Source organism: Grampus griseus (genome assembly GCF_964374135.1).
Source record: "Grampus griseus genome assembly, chromosome: 16".
In the NCBI taxonomy this organism is placed as follows: Eukaryota; Metazoa; Chordata; class Mammalia; order Artiodactyla; family Delphinidae; genus Grampus; species Grampus griseus.
This window is the reverse complement of record NC_139010.1, coordinates 4468709-4484859: the sequence shown is the minus strand read 5'-3', so window position 1 is coordinate 4484859 and position 16151 is coordinate 4468709. Positions and strand designations below refer to the sequence as shown.

The 16151-nt window shown below is 57.4% G+C and overlaps 1 protein-coding gene across 1 annotated transcript in view; it reads left to right on the top strand.

Moving 5' to 3' along the window:
• PGBD5 (piggyBac transposable element derived 5) overlaps window positions 1-13848 on the top strand; it is a gene marked incomplete at both ends in the record, with an annotated part of 88064 nt that extends 74216 nt beyond the window's left edge. Inside the window, 4 exons of the mRNA XM_082674031.1 lie at window positions 2609-2789; window positions 6239-6436; window positions 12263-12368; window positions 13653-13848. Of these exons, the coding sequence (XP_082530157.1) occupies window positions 2609-2789; window positions 6239-6436; window positions 12263-12368; window positions 13653-13848 (681 nt within the window). The remainder of the gene's footprint in view (window positions 1-2608; window positions 2790-6238; window positions 6437-12262; window positions 12369-13652) is intronic.
• Window positions 13849-16151: the final 2303 nt, after the last annotated feature.

Here is a 16151-nt window from a genome sequence, read left to right as displayed (position 1 = left end):
GTGATGTTTTGAAAGCATCTCCTATCCGGGAGCCTGGATAACCCACCTTCCAAAACACTGGCTTTATTGCTGGAAACGAGTTTATAAGGCCCTGGCTCACGCAGTGCCTCAGCTGGGAAAGCGGTTGGTGAGAAAGACGTGATTCTCTCCAGGGTATTATTAGATCCAGGAGGGAAGCGGTGTTCTCTGAATTCAGACTCCGACACCCTTTGCTGTTAGGACTGACGCAGGGCAAGGTTATGCTTCAGGTGTCGCCCGCCCTGCGATGGCCACGTTTAGCCTTGCTGGCTCCAGGGCAAGGTTATGCTTCTGGTGTCGCTCGCCCTGCGATGGCCACGTTTAGCCTTGATGGCTCCAGGGTCTTATGTGCCGCTTTGTTGGGGCACCTGAACTTGGCATCCGTGTGGTTCTGAACCGTCCTCTGACACTGGCATACACCCCCTGTACTTGAAGCTCAGACCTCCCGAGCGGCCACCAGCTTGTCCTGGAGCCTCTCTGAGGCCACCCATTCAGTGTTTGGACAGCTCTGAGTGTTAGTAAGGGCTCTGATGCTTGCAGATCTGTTTTCTGTTTGTATACATTCATCTTGGTTTTGCCTTAGAAAGCTCTTCATCATTCCATGACACAGCTCTCTAGCCAAAGCAAAGTTCTTGGAGTCCTCTGTGCTCCTCTGTGGTTCTTTGTCATGGCAGCCCTAGCAAACTAATATGCCAACCACCACCCTTCTCTTTACGCCTGACCAGGGAAGGATGAGATGCTCACCACCCTGGTTTTTAATGCGGGTCATGATCACTTAGGCCAGTCATGGTATCTGAGGCCTGCAGTTGGCCATCTCCAAGGGTTTAGTGTTTGTTTTCCAAAAATATTCTTGCTAAGTCACGTTTCTTGCATCCTGTACTAGATGCAGTTAAGTTTTTGAACTTGGCTGTAGGATTTTGCATTTCATCCTACGACATATTGCCTGCCTCGGGCCGAGTATGCCACGGTCTGCCCGTCTCTCAGGGGACTTTGGAAGCCACATGGGGTGTCATCAGGGTTGGCCTGAGAGTTTCCAGCAGCACATCTTCTGTTTCCTGGTGAGAATCCTGGGTGTGTGTAGCCCGATGATTACTTTTCGAGGGACACACGGGACAAAACTAGCTGTCCCCAGGTAGGTTTGGGGATACAGTGCCCAGCGTGGCAGTGCCAGCAGTTCAGGCAGGATACCTGGGAGGGGCCGTGAGTCGGAGCTGGCCTCGGTGCAGAACCCATGGTGGGAGCCGCAGGACTGGGCTTTGCTGAAGGAGAGCAGGCGGGTTCTGAGGAAATGTCCTGGCTCGGTCGCAACCTCACGTGACACGTGGCCAAGACGATTGGCTTCTCTGTGTCGGTGTTTTACTCTCTATCAGAGAGGTTCCTCCTGGGAGTGAGGCGGTGAAGGCGTAAAGACCCCAAAATGAAGTGCTGGGGTCCTGCTGCGTGATCCCGCTGTTGCCTGCTGGGCTGCGGGCAAGTCGGTCCTCCCTGGGGACGTCTCAGATGAGTATTCGGGACAGAATTAGCCTTGGAGGATGAGCTGCTTTTAGAGAAGGACCTACACCGCCTGCTGTTCGTCTGCCTCAGGAACCTGAGACACTGTATTTTGCGAATGATTGTCCGCAGTCGTTTGCCTGAGGGCGGTACCGTGGACTTGGCGGTACCGTGGACTTGCCGGTCCTCCCTGTGCCCGCCCTCGGCTGTGCTCAGTCTGCACGGACGGGCCTGCACTCAGCAATTCTGTGCCTCGGAGGACAGTCAGGGTCCCTGATCAGTGTGACGGGCACACTGTCTGTGAACCGCTGCCAGCAAAGGCACCCAGAACATTCCATGAGAAGAGCTGTTCTCCCTGAAGGAGGTCAGTGGTTAATACCCATATGATAATTCTGCGTGGCTCAGTCAGCCGTAGGGAGGACCACACGCTTCTTGGCTCCGTTCCCACTTCCTGCACCCACCTCTTAGATGATGTTCCTCGAGGATGTTCACGGACAGAATTTAAAATTATTGTGTACTAGTTGCAGCATATCCTTGCTGGTCCTGGGACGTCAGGTGAGTTTTAAATCCCTGATCCTGTCCCCTCCTCTGCAGTATGAAGTCAATATTACCCCTTCTGCCCACACGGTGATTACTGTAAAGAGTAAGGGGGTAATTGTGGATGTGCTCTGTGAATTAAAAAGCTGTATTCAAACAGAATGTGCACGGATATGTTTATCTCTTACAGGTGAAGTAGCCTTTACTTCTGTTTACCGTGAACTGACTCCTGTGCTTCAGAATGGGGGGATGTGTTTGCTTTTGATCCCAGCTGCCAGATTCATTACTTGTAACAGTTTGACCTTTCCCTTCTTACCTTGACATTTCTAAATTGCAGAGTCTGGGGCTGAGGCACCAGCTGATGGGCAGCCTTGGGAGTGACTGGTGGCCTCTGTGGGCCACGGAGATGCTGGGATCAGTGGGGACTGTGGAACCGGAAGCCCGGGGAGGAGTGGCTTTCCCACACACCCGGCCTGGAGACGGAAGCCTGTGCTTCCAGAATGGTTGGACCCCTGCCCGACCTTTCTGTGAGCTCACTGACCCTTGTGCGTTTCTGATGCAGATTTACGTCCACCTGAAGGAAGGCGGGGGCCCTGATGGGCTGGACGCGCTGAAGAACAAGCCACAGCTGCACAGCATGGTGGCCAGGAGCCTGTGCCGGACCGCGGCCGGGAAGAACTACATCATCTTCACGGGGCCCAGCATCACCAGCCTGACCCTGTTTGAGGAGTTTGAAAAGCAAGGTTTGGCAAGTGGGGAGCGAGTCTGAGCGCAGTCCCCCGCCCCCAAGAAGTGGTGGGCAAGGCTGGGGACGCAGGCGTGTGGCGGGCAGCACAGAGCACAGGATGCCGGGCGGGGGGGCCCGCCCCCGGGGGGACAGGTCATGCCAACCTGCCGGCTGCCTGCACCCTGCTGGGCACTGGAGGTCTGGAGGGAGACCAGACTCGTGGTCTGGGGGACAGGTCAGTTCAGGTCTTCCGGGCACATCTCTTTGTGTCCTTTGTGGTAAGGCCATGGCCATCTGAGGAGTCCTCCTAGTGTTTTAGTCCATTCGGGCTGCTATAACAAAGTACCACAGAGTGGGTGGTTTATAGACCACCCTATAAATCCTTTTATCGTTCCTATAAATAGGAATTCACTGCTCACAGTTCTGGAGGCTGGATGTCCAAGATCGGGGTGCCAGTGTGGTCGGGTGAGGGCCCTCTTCCAGGTTGCAGACTTCTCCCTGTGTCTTCACATGGTGGAAGGGACTAGGGAGCTCTGTAGGGCCTCTTTTATGAGGGCACTAATCCCATTCATGAGGGCTCCACCCTCATGACCTAAGCACCTCCCAAAGACCCACCTCCAAATACCATCACTTCAGGCATTAGGTTTTCGGCATAGGAATTTGGGGTGCGGCGGACACAAACGTTATATCCGCAGCACCAAGGCACAGCTCCTACTAAGACTCTTAGGAAGTCTGAACTCCCCACCCCAGTCTGTAACGTGGCCCCTTCCAGCTGGGCAGAGAATTGTGTGCATTAATACAGGCAGCAGTACAACGGGCCTCAGAAAGGTGTTAGTTCCCCTCAGTGCTAAGATGCCTGGTTCGTTTGTTGCAAAGACTGGGCAAGCCTTCCAGGGCTCTGGCAGAAATGGGGCTATAGAGACAGACCTGGGCCGAGTCAGGAAGCCCCATGGCAGGTTGTATCTGCCTTCACTTCATCCTACATCTGGGATTTATATCCAGTCCACTCGGGAGAAACACAGAAAGCCCCCACTCAGCTACTCCAGACGCTGGAATTGCAGACCGGTTGCTTAGCAACAGATCTGATGTCTGCCCTTAAAACCAAACCTCCTCTGGACTTCCCTGCTGGTCCAGTGGTAAGGAATCCTCCTTCCAATGCAGGGGATGTGGGTTCAGTCCCTGGTCGGGGAACTAAGATCCCACCTGCCGCAGGGCAGCTAAACCCGTGCACAACTACTGAGCCCACATACCTCAACTAGAGAGCCTGCATGCTGCAACTAGAGAGAAGCCTGTGTGCCACAACTAAGACCTGACGCAGCCAAAAAAAAGAAAAAAAGCAAACCCTCTCAAGTAATGGGGAGCCCACAGCTTCCGACCTACGGCCTCAGCCTGGACCCTGTGCTCTTGCCGGCCTGGGCTGCGTCTTACTCATCTGTAAGGCTGGTCCCAACGGGGCTCAGGGCTTAATTGTTGAGAGAATTCCGTGTGGAGAGGTCAGACTATGTGAAGAGGGGCCGTGGAGTCAAGTTGGAGAAAACTGGCGCTGACGCACTTTAACCCAGCACAATGGGTGCCCGTGTCAGAGCGTGGGGTGACCCGCTGGCCCGCTCGTGCGGGTCCCAGGGTGAGTGTCACGTGCATGGCCGCCGGGGTTCCCAGAACTGCCCCCCACGGCATCCGTGTGCCCTGCAGGCCCGCTCCCTGCCCCACACCGTGGGTGTCCCTGTCTCCTGGGCCAAGAGCCGCATGACGTAGTCAGGACCCGCTTGCAGCATGTGGGCTGGTGGGGTGCTGAGTGAGGACGCCAGAGGCTTCCCTGAGAGCTGGGCCGCTGGCCTGGGCCCTCCCCACACGGGGAATTAGCGGAGGATGGAGGAGAATCTTCCAGTGGGAAGAAAATAATTAGACATGGAATTTGAAGTTTTCCGAGAGCAGACAGATTTCTTCCCCTGTTTGTTAGAAGCATCTGAGGCTGTGAGCCCTCCCACATGACCTCCTGGGCTTCCCCTGTGATGATTGACACGCGGGGAGGTTGTCTCCACGTTGCTCACGGATGGCTGCCCCCCATCCGCAGGGACTCTGACTGCCTTGTCTGGCCTGGTGCCCCCAGGGGCGTCTAACGGGCAGGGCGGCCGGGGTTGAAGACAGGAGCCCCAGCTGAGAGTCTGGCTGTCCCTCCTGGGCGCACGGAGACTGCTCTGTAAAACAACAGCCAGGAAGGATACTCACGCAAGATTGGCTGTTTTCATAAGTAAACTCGTGTGCTGCTGATTCTCTTCCTCCCCTGTTAGGAGAATGCAGCTGCCCTTTGGGTGCGTGGGTTCACCGAACCCGATGGGCGATTTAAAACGTTATCCCCATTCGTCTAATCCTCTTCCCTGTTTGGAAGACACGTTCTTCTTAAATCTCAAGGCCAGCGGAGTCTGGGTAGTTGGATCTGTAGAGATGGGAGCTGCAGGGAGCCCTCTTTTTTCTGGCAGCAAGACGGGGCCTGCCCCCCCACCCCCCCGCGGGTGTTATTCTTCACCCACTGCTGCTCCTGGGGCGGCAAGGAAGACAGGAAGTCATCAGCGGTCCTTTCAGCATTGGGGGGGACGCAGTGGAGAGGAGCGCATGGGCCTGGGACATGTGCCCATAGTGTCAGTGAGCCCGGAGGGGCGGACTGCTCGCGGGCCTTCAGTCAAAGTGCCCCTTCACGTCCCCCTCCCCGCGGGTGTGGGGAGGGGCGGGCTTCCCCACGGCTTCCTGGGCTCAGGGAGAGCCGGAGACCACGAGCAGGGAGGGCTGGGAAAGACCTTGAGTCCCGGCGGAATTTAGAGAAGCCTCCTTGTTCCTGCTGGTCTCTGCCTGGAGGGTCTCCTGCCCCGTGGAAGGTGCTGGGCGTTGAGGCCCCCCAGGAAGCCCCGCCCCCGGGAAGCCCCGCCCCAGGGAAGCCCCGCCCCCAGGGGCCTGGTGTACAGCACAGGCAGGACCCCGTGTAGCGCGCGTGTCCTGTGAGGACTCCCTGCCTCCTCTGCCTTTCACTTGGCTGCACGGGACCGGGGCTGCCCGGGTGCCCAGCGAGTCTTGGTGAGGGGGCAGGGTGATTAGCTGGGTCAGGCTTAGATGGCAGACAGATCTGTGCTAATGATGTCCGTCTCTGCCCGCCCAGCCGGGAGCCTGCAGTTCTGGTGCATCGCATGTGCTCAGAAGTTTTTAGAAGCAGGTGGGAGGTTGGGTCCTCGGGCTCAGCCCTGTGCTGGCAGGTAGCCAGCCCTCTGGCCGCGAGAGCTGCCGTTGTTACTGCCGACGCCCTGCTTGCGTTAGCTCTTCCCTGCGATCTTAGTACGTCCGGAAGTTGGGGGCGGTGGCACATCTGGGATGAAAGCCCCCGGACTTCACCATCTCTTCTAGGGGGCCCCCGAGGGCCGAGCCCAGGGGGTCGGGGGGAGCCGCCCTGAGGCCATGCGGTCCGTGTCCCCGCAGGGATCTACTGCTGCGGGCTGCTCAGCCCCAGGAAGAGTGACTGCACCGGCCTGCCGCCCTCCATGTTGAACAGCCCGGCCTTGCCGCCCGCCCGGGGCCAGCACAGCATCCGAACGAAGGGGAGCATGTCCCTGATCTGCTGGTACAACAAGGGGCACTTCCGCTTCCTGACCAATGCCTACTCGCCCGTGCAGCAAGGTGGGCACGTGGTGGGCGCTGGGGCAGGGGTGTGGGTGAGCTCTGGCGTCGGGTGACCCCTGCCCCTCTTCGGCTCTGGACCGCAGGGTGACGGCTGCTGCCCTTCACGGGACGGCAAGCGCTTCCTGGGCCCGCAGGCTGTCCGCTGCCTGGGACTTGCCAGCCGTCAACAGAAGCCATGAGGCTGGCATTTGCAGGTCCCCCAGGTCGTACGCGGTGTGATTAATAGGCTCCGTTTGAACGGTATTTACACGATCATCATCTAGGATTCTGTGAAAAATCTGTTCTGATGGGAGGCAGGGGAATAGTCAACCATTCTTATCTTTGAAATGTCTTCCTTAGAAGTTAATCGCTAGCGTTGGGTTTTTGGGGGGTTCAGCTGGTATCATTGATTTTCCTTGGGATTTAAAATCCATTGCTAACAAGGGGATTCATTTAGCAAGGAGCCTATATTTAAGGTAACCTACAGCTCAAACACGATTAAACAACAGAAAAGGAAATTGCAGTGACAAAGGGACCCTTTACAAAAATATTTATCGTTGCGTAGTGTATTTGAAAAGTCCCTTGTGTTCCTTTACATTAAGCCATCTTTCCTCTTCTCTATTGAAGGAACACTGCCAAGGAGCTCAGGGGTGTGCGATGTGTGTGTGTGTGTCTGCGTGTGCGTGGTATGTGTGCGTGTATGTGGTATGTGGGTGTGTATTTCGTGCCTCTTGTTCATTTATTCCCATCCTTCACCCCCCACACACACCTAAGTTGTTACTTTTCAGTGGGGATTGCAATCGAGGGACTCAAGCACGTGGGTGTCGTGACCCTACTTACGTGTAGGGGGTGGAGAAAGCGCCCCCCCCCCTCGAGTGCTGTGTCAAGGGCACTTAGAGGAGAGGTTTGGAATTGACCTTGTCAGCTGAATGCCAGTTTGAATTGGACTTCGGCTCTCTTGCGGTTCGGGCCTTGGGGCCAGAGTGTCTCTAGGAACAGGTTTGGGTGTAGGGCATGGGAGCTGCTTCCCACCAAGTTATGTTAAATGATAGTCTCTGAAACGATGTCCCGAAGCAAGGACTTCGCACCTGTCTGAGCTGGGTGAAATGAGGTAGCAGAGAAAAGACCGCACCTGGGGAGGTTAGGGAGAAGCCTGCACTAGGACTGAAGATGACACACCTGAGAACCCTTAAATCAGGCCCCAAGGGAAGGAGGCGGGAGGCTGTTGAGGCTAGATGAGAAAACTGGGAGGGGGGATTTTTAAATACGCCGCAACTGGTATTTGTGTTCAATTCCGTGGTAGTTTTCTAAAGTACGTACTCTATTATACATCATGCAGTCCCCAATCCTAGTCGCCCTTGAAAATTCCATGGAGTGTGTCCACAGCCTGGCCACAGACTGACCCCCACCGCCAGGCCCCTGGGCACCCCCAGGGCCTGTGGACACTGGGAGCCCGGCGGGTGAGAGGAGACCCTGGGTGCGGCCCAGGGGGCTCAGAGCGGAGGCCATGTGGCCGGCATGCGCCCCACCGGGAGTCCTTCTCCTGGCCCACATCCTAGGGCCTCGTTTCTTAATGAAGGAGGTAGTATTCCTTTCTGTGTACTTCAAAGGCATAATTTTTAAAAAGCACCTCGTGGGCTTCCCTGGTGGCGCAGTGGTTGGGAATCCGCCTGCCGATGAAGGAGACACGGGTTCGTGCCCCGGTCCAGGAAGATCCCACATGCCATGGAGCGGCTGGACCCGTGAGCCATGGCCACTGAGCCTGCGCGTCTGGAGCCTGTGCTCCGCAACGGGAGAGGCCACAACGGTGAGAGGCCTGCAAAAAATAATAATAATAAAAAGCACCTCGTATTCCATCATTAGATGTATCATAATTTCTTTATCTTGGCCCCTATGAATGATCCTTTTTTCATAATATGAAGAATGATGTAGTGAAGATCTTCACATGTAAATCTTCAGGTACATCTTTGATCACTTCCTCCAGGTAAATCTAAAAGTTGGACGGCTAGGCCAAAGGGTCTGAACGTTTTTAAGGCTCTCGATGCTGTGTTGCCAAAAGGCTGTACTTACTGCCGTTGCAGTGGGTTATTCCTCCTGCTTTATCAACACTAGTTTTTTTCTTTTCTAAATTTGTCAATATGATGGCTGAAAATGCTGCAGAATTTTAAATATAATTGTGGTGACTGTTGGTGGGATTGAACATCTTTTCCTGTGTTTTCAGCTAATTTTCAATGCTTTCTTCATGTTCTTGTCAATTTTTCATTGGAGGTATGTGTCTTCCGAAATTGAAAGCAGATTTTATGCCTATAGCAGACATTTTTCTTCGTTTGTTTTCCTTTTGCTTTTATTTATGGCCAGTAATTTTAACATCAAAAGCGTTTTTCATTTCCGCATAGGCACAGCTGTTGATCATGTTATTTGCTCTCATGCCTAAAAGCCCCGGCTGTGTCCCAAGGCCAGGCAAGTGCAGTTCACCTGGTTGTTTCATAGGGTGATTTTGCGCTCTTCGCAACCATCCACTTGGAATTTATTTTGGTCACGGCACCAGTCGGGCTGCTACGATGTTTTTTTTCGTTAAGTGGCAAAGGTCGGTTGACCAAGCAGCCCCACCTGTGTACCTGCACCATTTATCAGATAATTCTTTTATTCCCTACTTACTTTACACGTCACCCAGATGACAAAGTCTCCTGTATTCTAAAGGCTGCATCTCAGCTTTATACCGTCTTCTACCGTGACCGTATTTGCTCTTCTAGAACATGAGCAGAATTTCGAATTTTAGCAAACATGTAACTAGTTATGAACATTTTAGGGATTGATTTATTATTCTTTACTCCAGGTTCTAAGGGGAAATGAGCCCTCTTTCAGAGATGGTGAGCACATGCAGGCTTTCATTCATCCAGGGACATCCCCGTTGAGAACCACATCCTTTTGCGTTTCTTCTAGAATCCATGTTGAGTCTACCATCTCGTTGCCATCTCCGTCTTTGCCCACTTAGGGTTCAGTTTCCATGAGGCTAATGTGAGTGTGGAATGTCTGCATGGGTCTGTGAGTCAGGTCTTGACTCATTCATTCAGACTTACAGAAGGACGGAAAGAAGGTCAGCCCAGCCAGAAAAAGCCTGGGGAAGGCAGAAGACAGAACTCACTGGAACATGAAGACAACGTGGTCCTCTCATAGGCCCACGTGGACCTACAGTGTCACAGAGGTAGACACGTGGAATGAAGCTGTGCGCAGAGGGTCCCCCACACGGCTGGAAATGTACAGGTGCACCCAGGAGAGCACGGCATTCCTGGTTATGATGCCAGGGGACACAATAAATGTCACATCACCTCTTGTCAGTATTTCCAATGTCTAAAGCTTTTCAGTCCTCAGAAAAGGATACTATAGGACAGCAGTCTTACCCTTTCCAGCTCAAATAGTATCTAAAATCCAAAACGTCAGCAGAGAGGAGCGTGGACTGGTTTATGAACTTGGGGAAATGCTCAGAGACTGACGCACACCTGGATTTTGCAACCAGTCCCCTGAGATTTCCAGCTGCAATCCTCATGCTGAGTTAAAACATTCGAAGGGATGGGAGGGAAACGGAGAAGGAAAGCAGGCCCGGCACGGCTGGGTGTGCTGGGACAGCGGCGGCCCTGGCTGTGCAGAAGGCGGCAGCCGGAGCTGCAGGCGGGGAGCCCCGGGGGCACGGTGCTGGCCGAGGCCCTCGGACAGTGGGCCTGACCCGCTGGGAGCCCTGGTGACTCGGAGTGAGTTGTCCTCTTCCTCTGGGAAAAGAACGGAGGGGGTTTTATTTCCTTATGGGATGGTCTGATCTGCTCATACACATGTGGACTCTGGGGAGCCCTACAGGCGCCTCCTTAGTCCCAGAGGAGGCTGTGGTCGAAAGTCGGGCAAATTAAAATGGAGCTGGAGGTGGGAAACCTCCCAAGGCCATGTGCCTGGGCCGGGGTGTGAAACTGGGGTGTTTGCCCACTTGGACTTGAGGTCGGGTGGGGTGGTGAGCAAAGACACCAGCACAGGTCCCCTCAGGAAGGGTGCTGCAGAGACACAGCCCTCCTTGGAGGCAGGAGCCCAGCCTTGGAGGATGCACGTGCGTCTGCATCACCCGACCATGGAACGTCTCTCTGAGTGGGAAAAGGATCCCTAAGCAACCAGGGCCCAGGACCCTCTGGCCAGGAGCCCAGCCGTGGAGGATGCACGTGCATCTGCATCACCCGTCCATAGAACGTCTCTCTGAGTGGGGGAAGGATCCCTAAGCAACCAGGGCCCAGGACCCTCTGGCTGGGCACGGAGATCCTCAGCTTTGGAGGTTTTAGGAAGTGTGTTGCCCGGGTCCTGCCCCGGGCGTCCCCAGACCACAGCTCTAGGGGCGGGGCCTGGCTTCTCCGTCTCTCACAAGATGTCCAGGTGCTTCTTCAGTGCAAAAATTCAGTACTGGGGGAGCGGGGTGGGAGACAAAAAAGATCCCGGCTCAGGGCTCAGCCTCAGCACATGGACCCGTGTGACCATTTTTACTTCAGTTACGCCTATTTAAGTAGTGCTGAAAACCCCCAGCCCTTTGAATGGCGCTGTTCTGCTATCACACCGTTCTGTGGGCAGCGGGGATGGGGGCGGGCTGCGCGGAGGAAGCGCTCTGTAATCCCGACCTCGCTCGCAGGAGCGTCCTTCCCGCCCCCGCGTCACCTCCGTGGGCACAGTGGACGTCCACCCAGGTGGGCGGGGCAGGTCTTGGAAAACAGGTTGTTGGGCAGCAGGCTTAAGAGGACTGATGACCTCTTGCTTCTCATGCCCGGTCAGTGGGCCGTTTGAATCTTGCCGTGACCTTGGCGAGTGGCCCTGGGACGCGGTTCCACGTGTATTTGGGAGGAAGAGGCGTTTGAAAGCGTGTGAGAGAGGGAGCGCCAGGGGCGGCTGGGTGTGAAGCACTCTGTGCGCGGCGCGAGGCGTGGAAGAGCCTGGGGTCGGGGCAGCTCCTGCCTCTCCTGAGCCTCTAGTGCCACCCTCTGCCTTGATGGGGGCGGTGGGGCAGGTGGAAGAGACCCCCGGCTGCCTGACCTTGGTGGCCACCTCCTCCCACCCCGCTCAGACCCTGGAGGGAGGGGTTGAAGCCCGGGGGAGGGAGGGAGGGAGGGGGAAGGTGGGTCCTGAGCTCCCCTTCTGCTCTCAAGGCCCCATCGGGTGCAGCGGGCCCTGCCTTGGCCCGTGCCGTGGCCCGGTGTCCCGCACTCCCCTGAAGCTGCAGTGGTGGTGTTGGTGGTGGTTCCCCTCCATCTCCTCCCCTGCCGTGGCCCATGCCGTGCCCCCGTGCCGTGGCCCTGCCGTGGCCCGGTGTCCCGCACTCCCCTGAAGCTGCGGTGGCGGTGTTGGTGGTGGTTCCCCTCCATCTCCTCCCCTGCTGTGGCCCGTGCCGTGGCCCGTGCCGTGGCCCTGCCGTGGCCTGGTGTCCTGCACTCCCCTGAAGCTGCAGTGGTGGTGTTGGTGGTGGTTCCCCTCCATCTCCTCCCCTGCCGTGGCCCATGCCGTGCCCCCGTGCCGTGCCCCGTGCCGTGGCTCTGCCGTGGCCCGGTGTCCCGCACTCCCCTGAAGCTGCGGTGGCGGTGTTGATGGTGGTTCCCCTCCATCTCCTCCCCTGCCGTGGCCCGTGCCGTGGCCCCGTGCCGTGGCCCTGCCGTGGCCTGGTGTCCTGCACTCCCCTGAAGCTGCAGTGGTGGTGTTGGTGGTGGTTTTCCTCCATCTCGTCCCCTGCCGTCTATGTGACGAGCAGGCAGGGGGGAGGGGCGCATTTTGCACGGGGGTCTGCGGGGGGCGGCTCAGAGGGGATGTCCCGTCTGTTTCCCACAGGAGTGATCATCAAGAGGAGGAGTGGGGAGATCCCCTGCCCCCTGGCCGTGGAGGCCTTCGCCGCCCACCTCAGCTACATCTGCAAGTACGATGACAAGTACAGCAAGTAAGTGAGCCGGCGCCCGGCACGGGAGGCCTCGCCGCCGAGAGCAGAGCGGCTGCTGGGCGGTCAGTCTCCCCAGGTTCAGAGCTGACAACGGGAGAGCCCGAGAGAGAAAATCCTGGGCCCGCGGCCTGGCCTGCCCAGCCCCCCACCTCCTGCACCAGTGCCCTCTCTGCCCCTCCCCCCCGGCCCAGCCGCTGGCCTTCACCCCACACCCTCTGGGCCCTGGGCGCCGTCGGGCCGGGCCGCGTGTTTTCCGGCACTGGTTACGGAGCTCTTTCGCGTGCGGGCGCGGTCTCAGGTGTGGGGTCGTCGTCAAGTGCCCGCACGGTGTGCATGTACACGGCCCCCTGCTGTCTCGGGGCGAGCTCCTGTGTCCACAACAGGAGGGAAAAAGTGATTGCCCTTGAACCTCGGTCTGCCTATGAAATGACTGGGCCTGAGCCTCACAGCCTGAAACAGGGTTGCACTAACCCCAAAGGTGGTGGGCATTTTCTCAGCGCTCCTTGAGGGCCACGGACGTCTCCCCGGGCTGCTTGTGGGCGGGGAGGGCAGCACGTGGACCTGGGTCCCTGGGAAAGCCCGGGTGTAAGAGGGAGCCCCGCTGCCCAGGGAGTCACTGGACGGGCTCCGCGGAGCCTGCAGCGTGCTTGGCACCTCGCGGGCCTGCGCAGTGGCTCCAGGGGAATCGGCACGATTGAGCGAATGGACATCCGTGGCCGCCCTGGCTGGGCGTCTCGGTGGTGCCGAGGCTCCTGGCCCCCGGGGTGCAGAGACACACGTGCAGACGGAGGGCGCGGTGCAGGGATGGGTTCTGAGTTGGCGGTCCGGGGGGAGCGCCGTCCTCCGCCTCGGGGCAGAGGAGGCCTCCATTGAGGGCAGGCGGGCGTGGTGAAGAGACACGCACAGAGCTGCGGGCGGACGCGGCGCGAGATGGCTTGGGCTGTGCCGCAGTTGCGCAGGGCCCTCGGCGAGCAGGGGAGCCCCTAGGCCCGGTTCCCGCCAGAGCTCCGGGCTGCACCGCAGAGGCCCGGCTCCTGGTCTCGGTGTCCCCTGTGGTGACCCGCCTCCTCCCACCTGATCTTTGATAGGGGTTGTTTGCACGTTCAAGTACGGTTCACATGACCGAGCCTCAGAGCGAGGCTGCCCCTCCCCACAGCCGGATTCCCACGCCGCGTCCCCTGCAGCATCTCGCTGACCCCGATGAGGCCTTTTGGGGATGTCTCTCCTGCACCGGGTCCCTGGGCACCGTCTGAGCCAGCCTTTCTTGCCGTTCTGTCCTCGTAGGTATTTCATTTCTCATAAACCAAACAAGACCTGGCAACAGGTGTTCTGGTTTGCCATAAGCATTGCCATCAATAACGCCTACATCCTGTACAAGATGTCGGAGGCCTACCACGTGAAGAGGTACAGCCGGGCCCAGTTCGGGGAGAGACTCGTGCGAGAGCTGCTGGGCCTGGAGGACACTTCTCCAAGCCTCTGATGCCAGGGGCGTGGCCCAGGTTAGGTAAGGACCAGGTCCAGGGAGGGGAGGGGGAGCCTGACGTCCGACCCGCCGGCCAGAGACCCGGAGACGCCCTGCGTGGGGCTGCGGCCCGGGAGGGGTGCTCGGGGCCTCTGGAGGGACCAGGACGGACCTGGTCAGAGGATGGCGTCATCCCGCTTTCCACGCAAAGAAGAGCACGGCCTCCCTCCGGAGAGCGGCCACCGCCTCGGAGCGAGCACCCGGCAGGTGTGGCCCTGAACCAGACCCTCCGTGCCACCAGCGGGGGGCCATGGAGGGCACCCTCACGACCCCCCGGAGGCCGCGGGAGAGCCCACTTAGCACAGGGGACCTGGGAGGGCTGCTGCCACCAGGGGCGCCAGGGATGGGATGAGATGAGCCGGAGCGCGCTCTGCTTGGTGAAGGTGGAGAGACATCCGTGACATGGTCCGCGTCTCGCCGTGCCTGCAGGGGGCGGGAAGCGAGCCGGGTGGGCTCTGCGCAGCTGGGACCGCTCAGGTGTGTGTGGGAGCCCGGAGGGTTTTCCAGCGTTTGCCCCGCGCAGGCAGCTTAGAACGGGGCTCGTAGAAGAAGAAACACAACCCGGCGCCATTAAAAGGCAGCGACGGCGTGGGGAGCGGGGCCCTCTGATACGTCCACGCGGCCTTCCTGCCCATCCCTGCGTGGCTGGTGCACAGGGAGAAAGGGACAACGGCGATAGGATGGCAGCGAAGTGTGAGGCTGCTTTTTGTTTTTAAATATGTCTTCAGGTTATTTTCTTACTGTTGCTTCAGATCTTCTGTAAAAGGAGATATCCCTCTTCTTTTCTGCCCTCCCCCTCTCACCCCACCCCGTCGTGGCTCCTCGCATATGATCACAGGCCTAGACCTGGGCCAGAGAGGCCACCTCGCCTCCATCAGAGCACGGGGGCCTGTCACCATTAGCAGAACTACCTGTTCTGGAAAACACACAGCATGGCTGAGACACCAGAATGTCTCTGCGGATGACCACTGGCTAACTCTGTCCCTCGCATGGTCACCGGGCGGCGTCTGCCGGCCTCACAGCACCCCTCAGAGCGCTGTGGTGGGCATTGGCAAACCCGCCTGTACCAGCTTGGCTGGGCCTGATTCCCGCGGGCCCGGGGCCTGCTCACCGCCAGCCAGAAAGGCCTATGTGACGAGCAGCTGGCAGCAAGGGCTTTGCTTACTGCCCAGAACACTTGGGCCTTTTCTGAACCGAGGTCCACAGGTCTCCCTGGGAGACCTCGGCCAGGGTGGTCGGCTGGTCTGGCTGTCCCCGCAGATAAGAAGCAAGTCATTCCTAGAGTTACGTGATCCCCCTTCGACCCAGTTTATGTCGCCCCCTTATTTTTACAGATGCAAACCTACTCTACTCAGGCTTTGGGACGTTCTTCCTTGTCACTCAGTTAATTACAAGTGTTGCTGGCGGCATGCTCCCAACTCACATTTCTGTCCCCGGGGTCATGACGGTCACCTCGCCTGTGGTTTTAATCCGCTGCCACGGATCGTAGGCCAAATTTTAAATCGCGTCTCAACACACCTTCGCCGTGTCCTTTAATTGGATTGGAAGCACTTTTACCACGTGGAGAAATCTATTTTTAATTTGTGATGCTTTTCTACAAGGTCCACTATTTCCGAGTTTAACGCGTCTCCAACGCTTAGGGAGACTCTAATGAAAGCTGATGAATTTTCTTTTCTGTCCAAATAAGTAAAAGAAAAAAAATAAAAGTCTATTTAGATGTTGACTCTTTGTTAATACGTGAGTTTGTTGAAAAGGTCAGGGACACAAATCCAGGCTCCTTTTTTGAGTCTTGATTTCTCGTATAATCCCACGTACACGCTCTTGACTGTCTAGCACCATGAGCCCGTGAGCAGTTTAGAAGAGGGATTCAGCTAAAAGTGTTGACTGGTAGACACGTGGACGGAGGCCTGGTCCCCCCCGTGAGGGTTTAGTTGTATTGCAAGTGCCTCTGCCGTCAGACACGTCGTCGTGCCTGTCTCCCAGCCTGGCGGTCCGCCCTCTCCCGGGCTGTGTGTCATTCTGATTGAACACAAGAGGCGCTGCCGTGACCGGTAGCAGGTGTCTTCACATCGCCAAGTGATTACAGAGTAATTACACCATCTCAGTGCTCTGAACTCAAGACGGTGGCCACCTGGTTTCTGAGAAATGACTGAGGGGACAGCAGTTCAGCTGGGTTCTAGTGGAGGCTGCGGCGACTGCACCAGCTCTCAGGTTGAGAGCAGCGTCTCTTCCCTTTCCAGGAGGAGGACAGAGTGACAGGC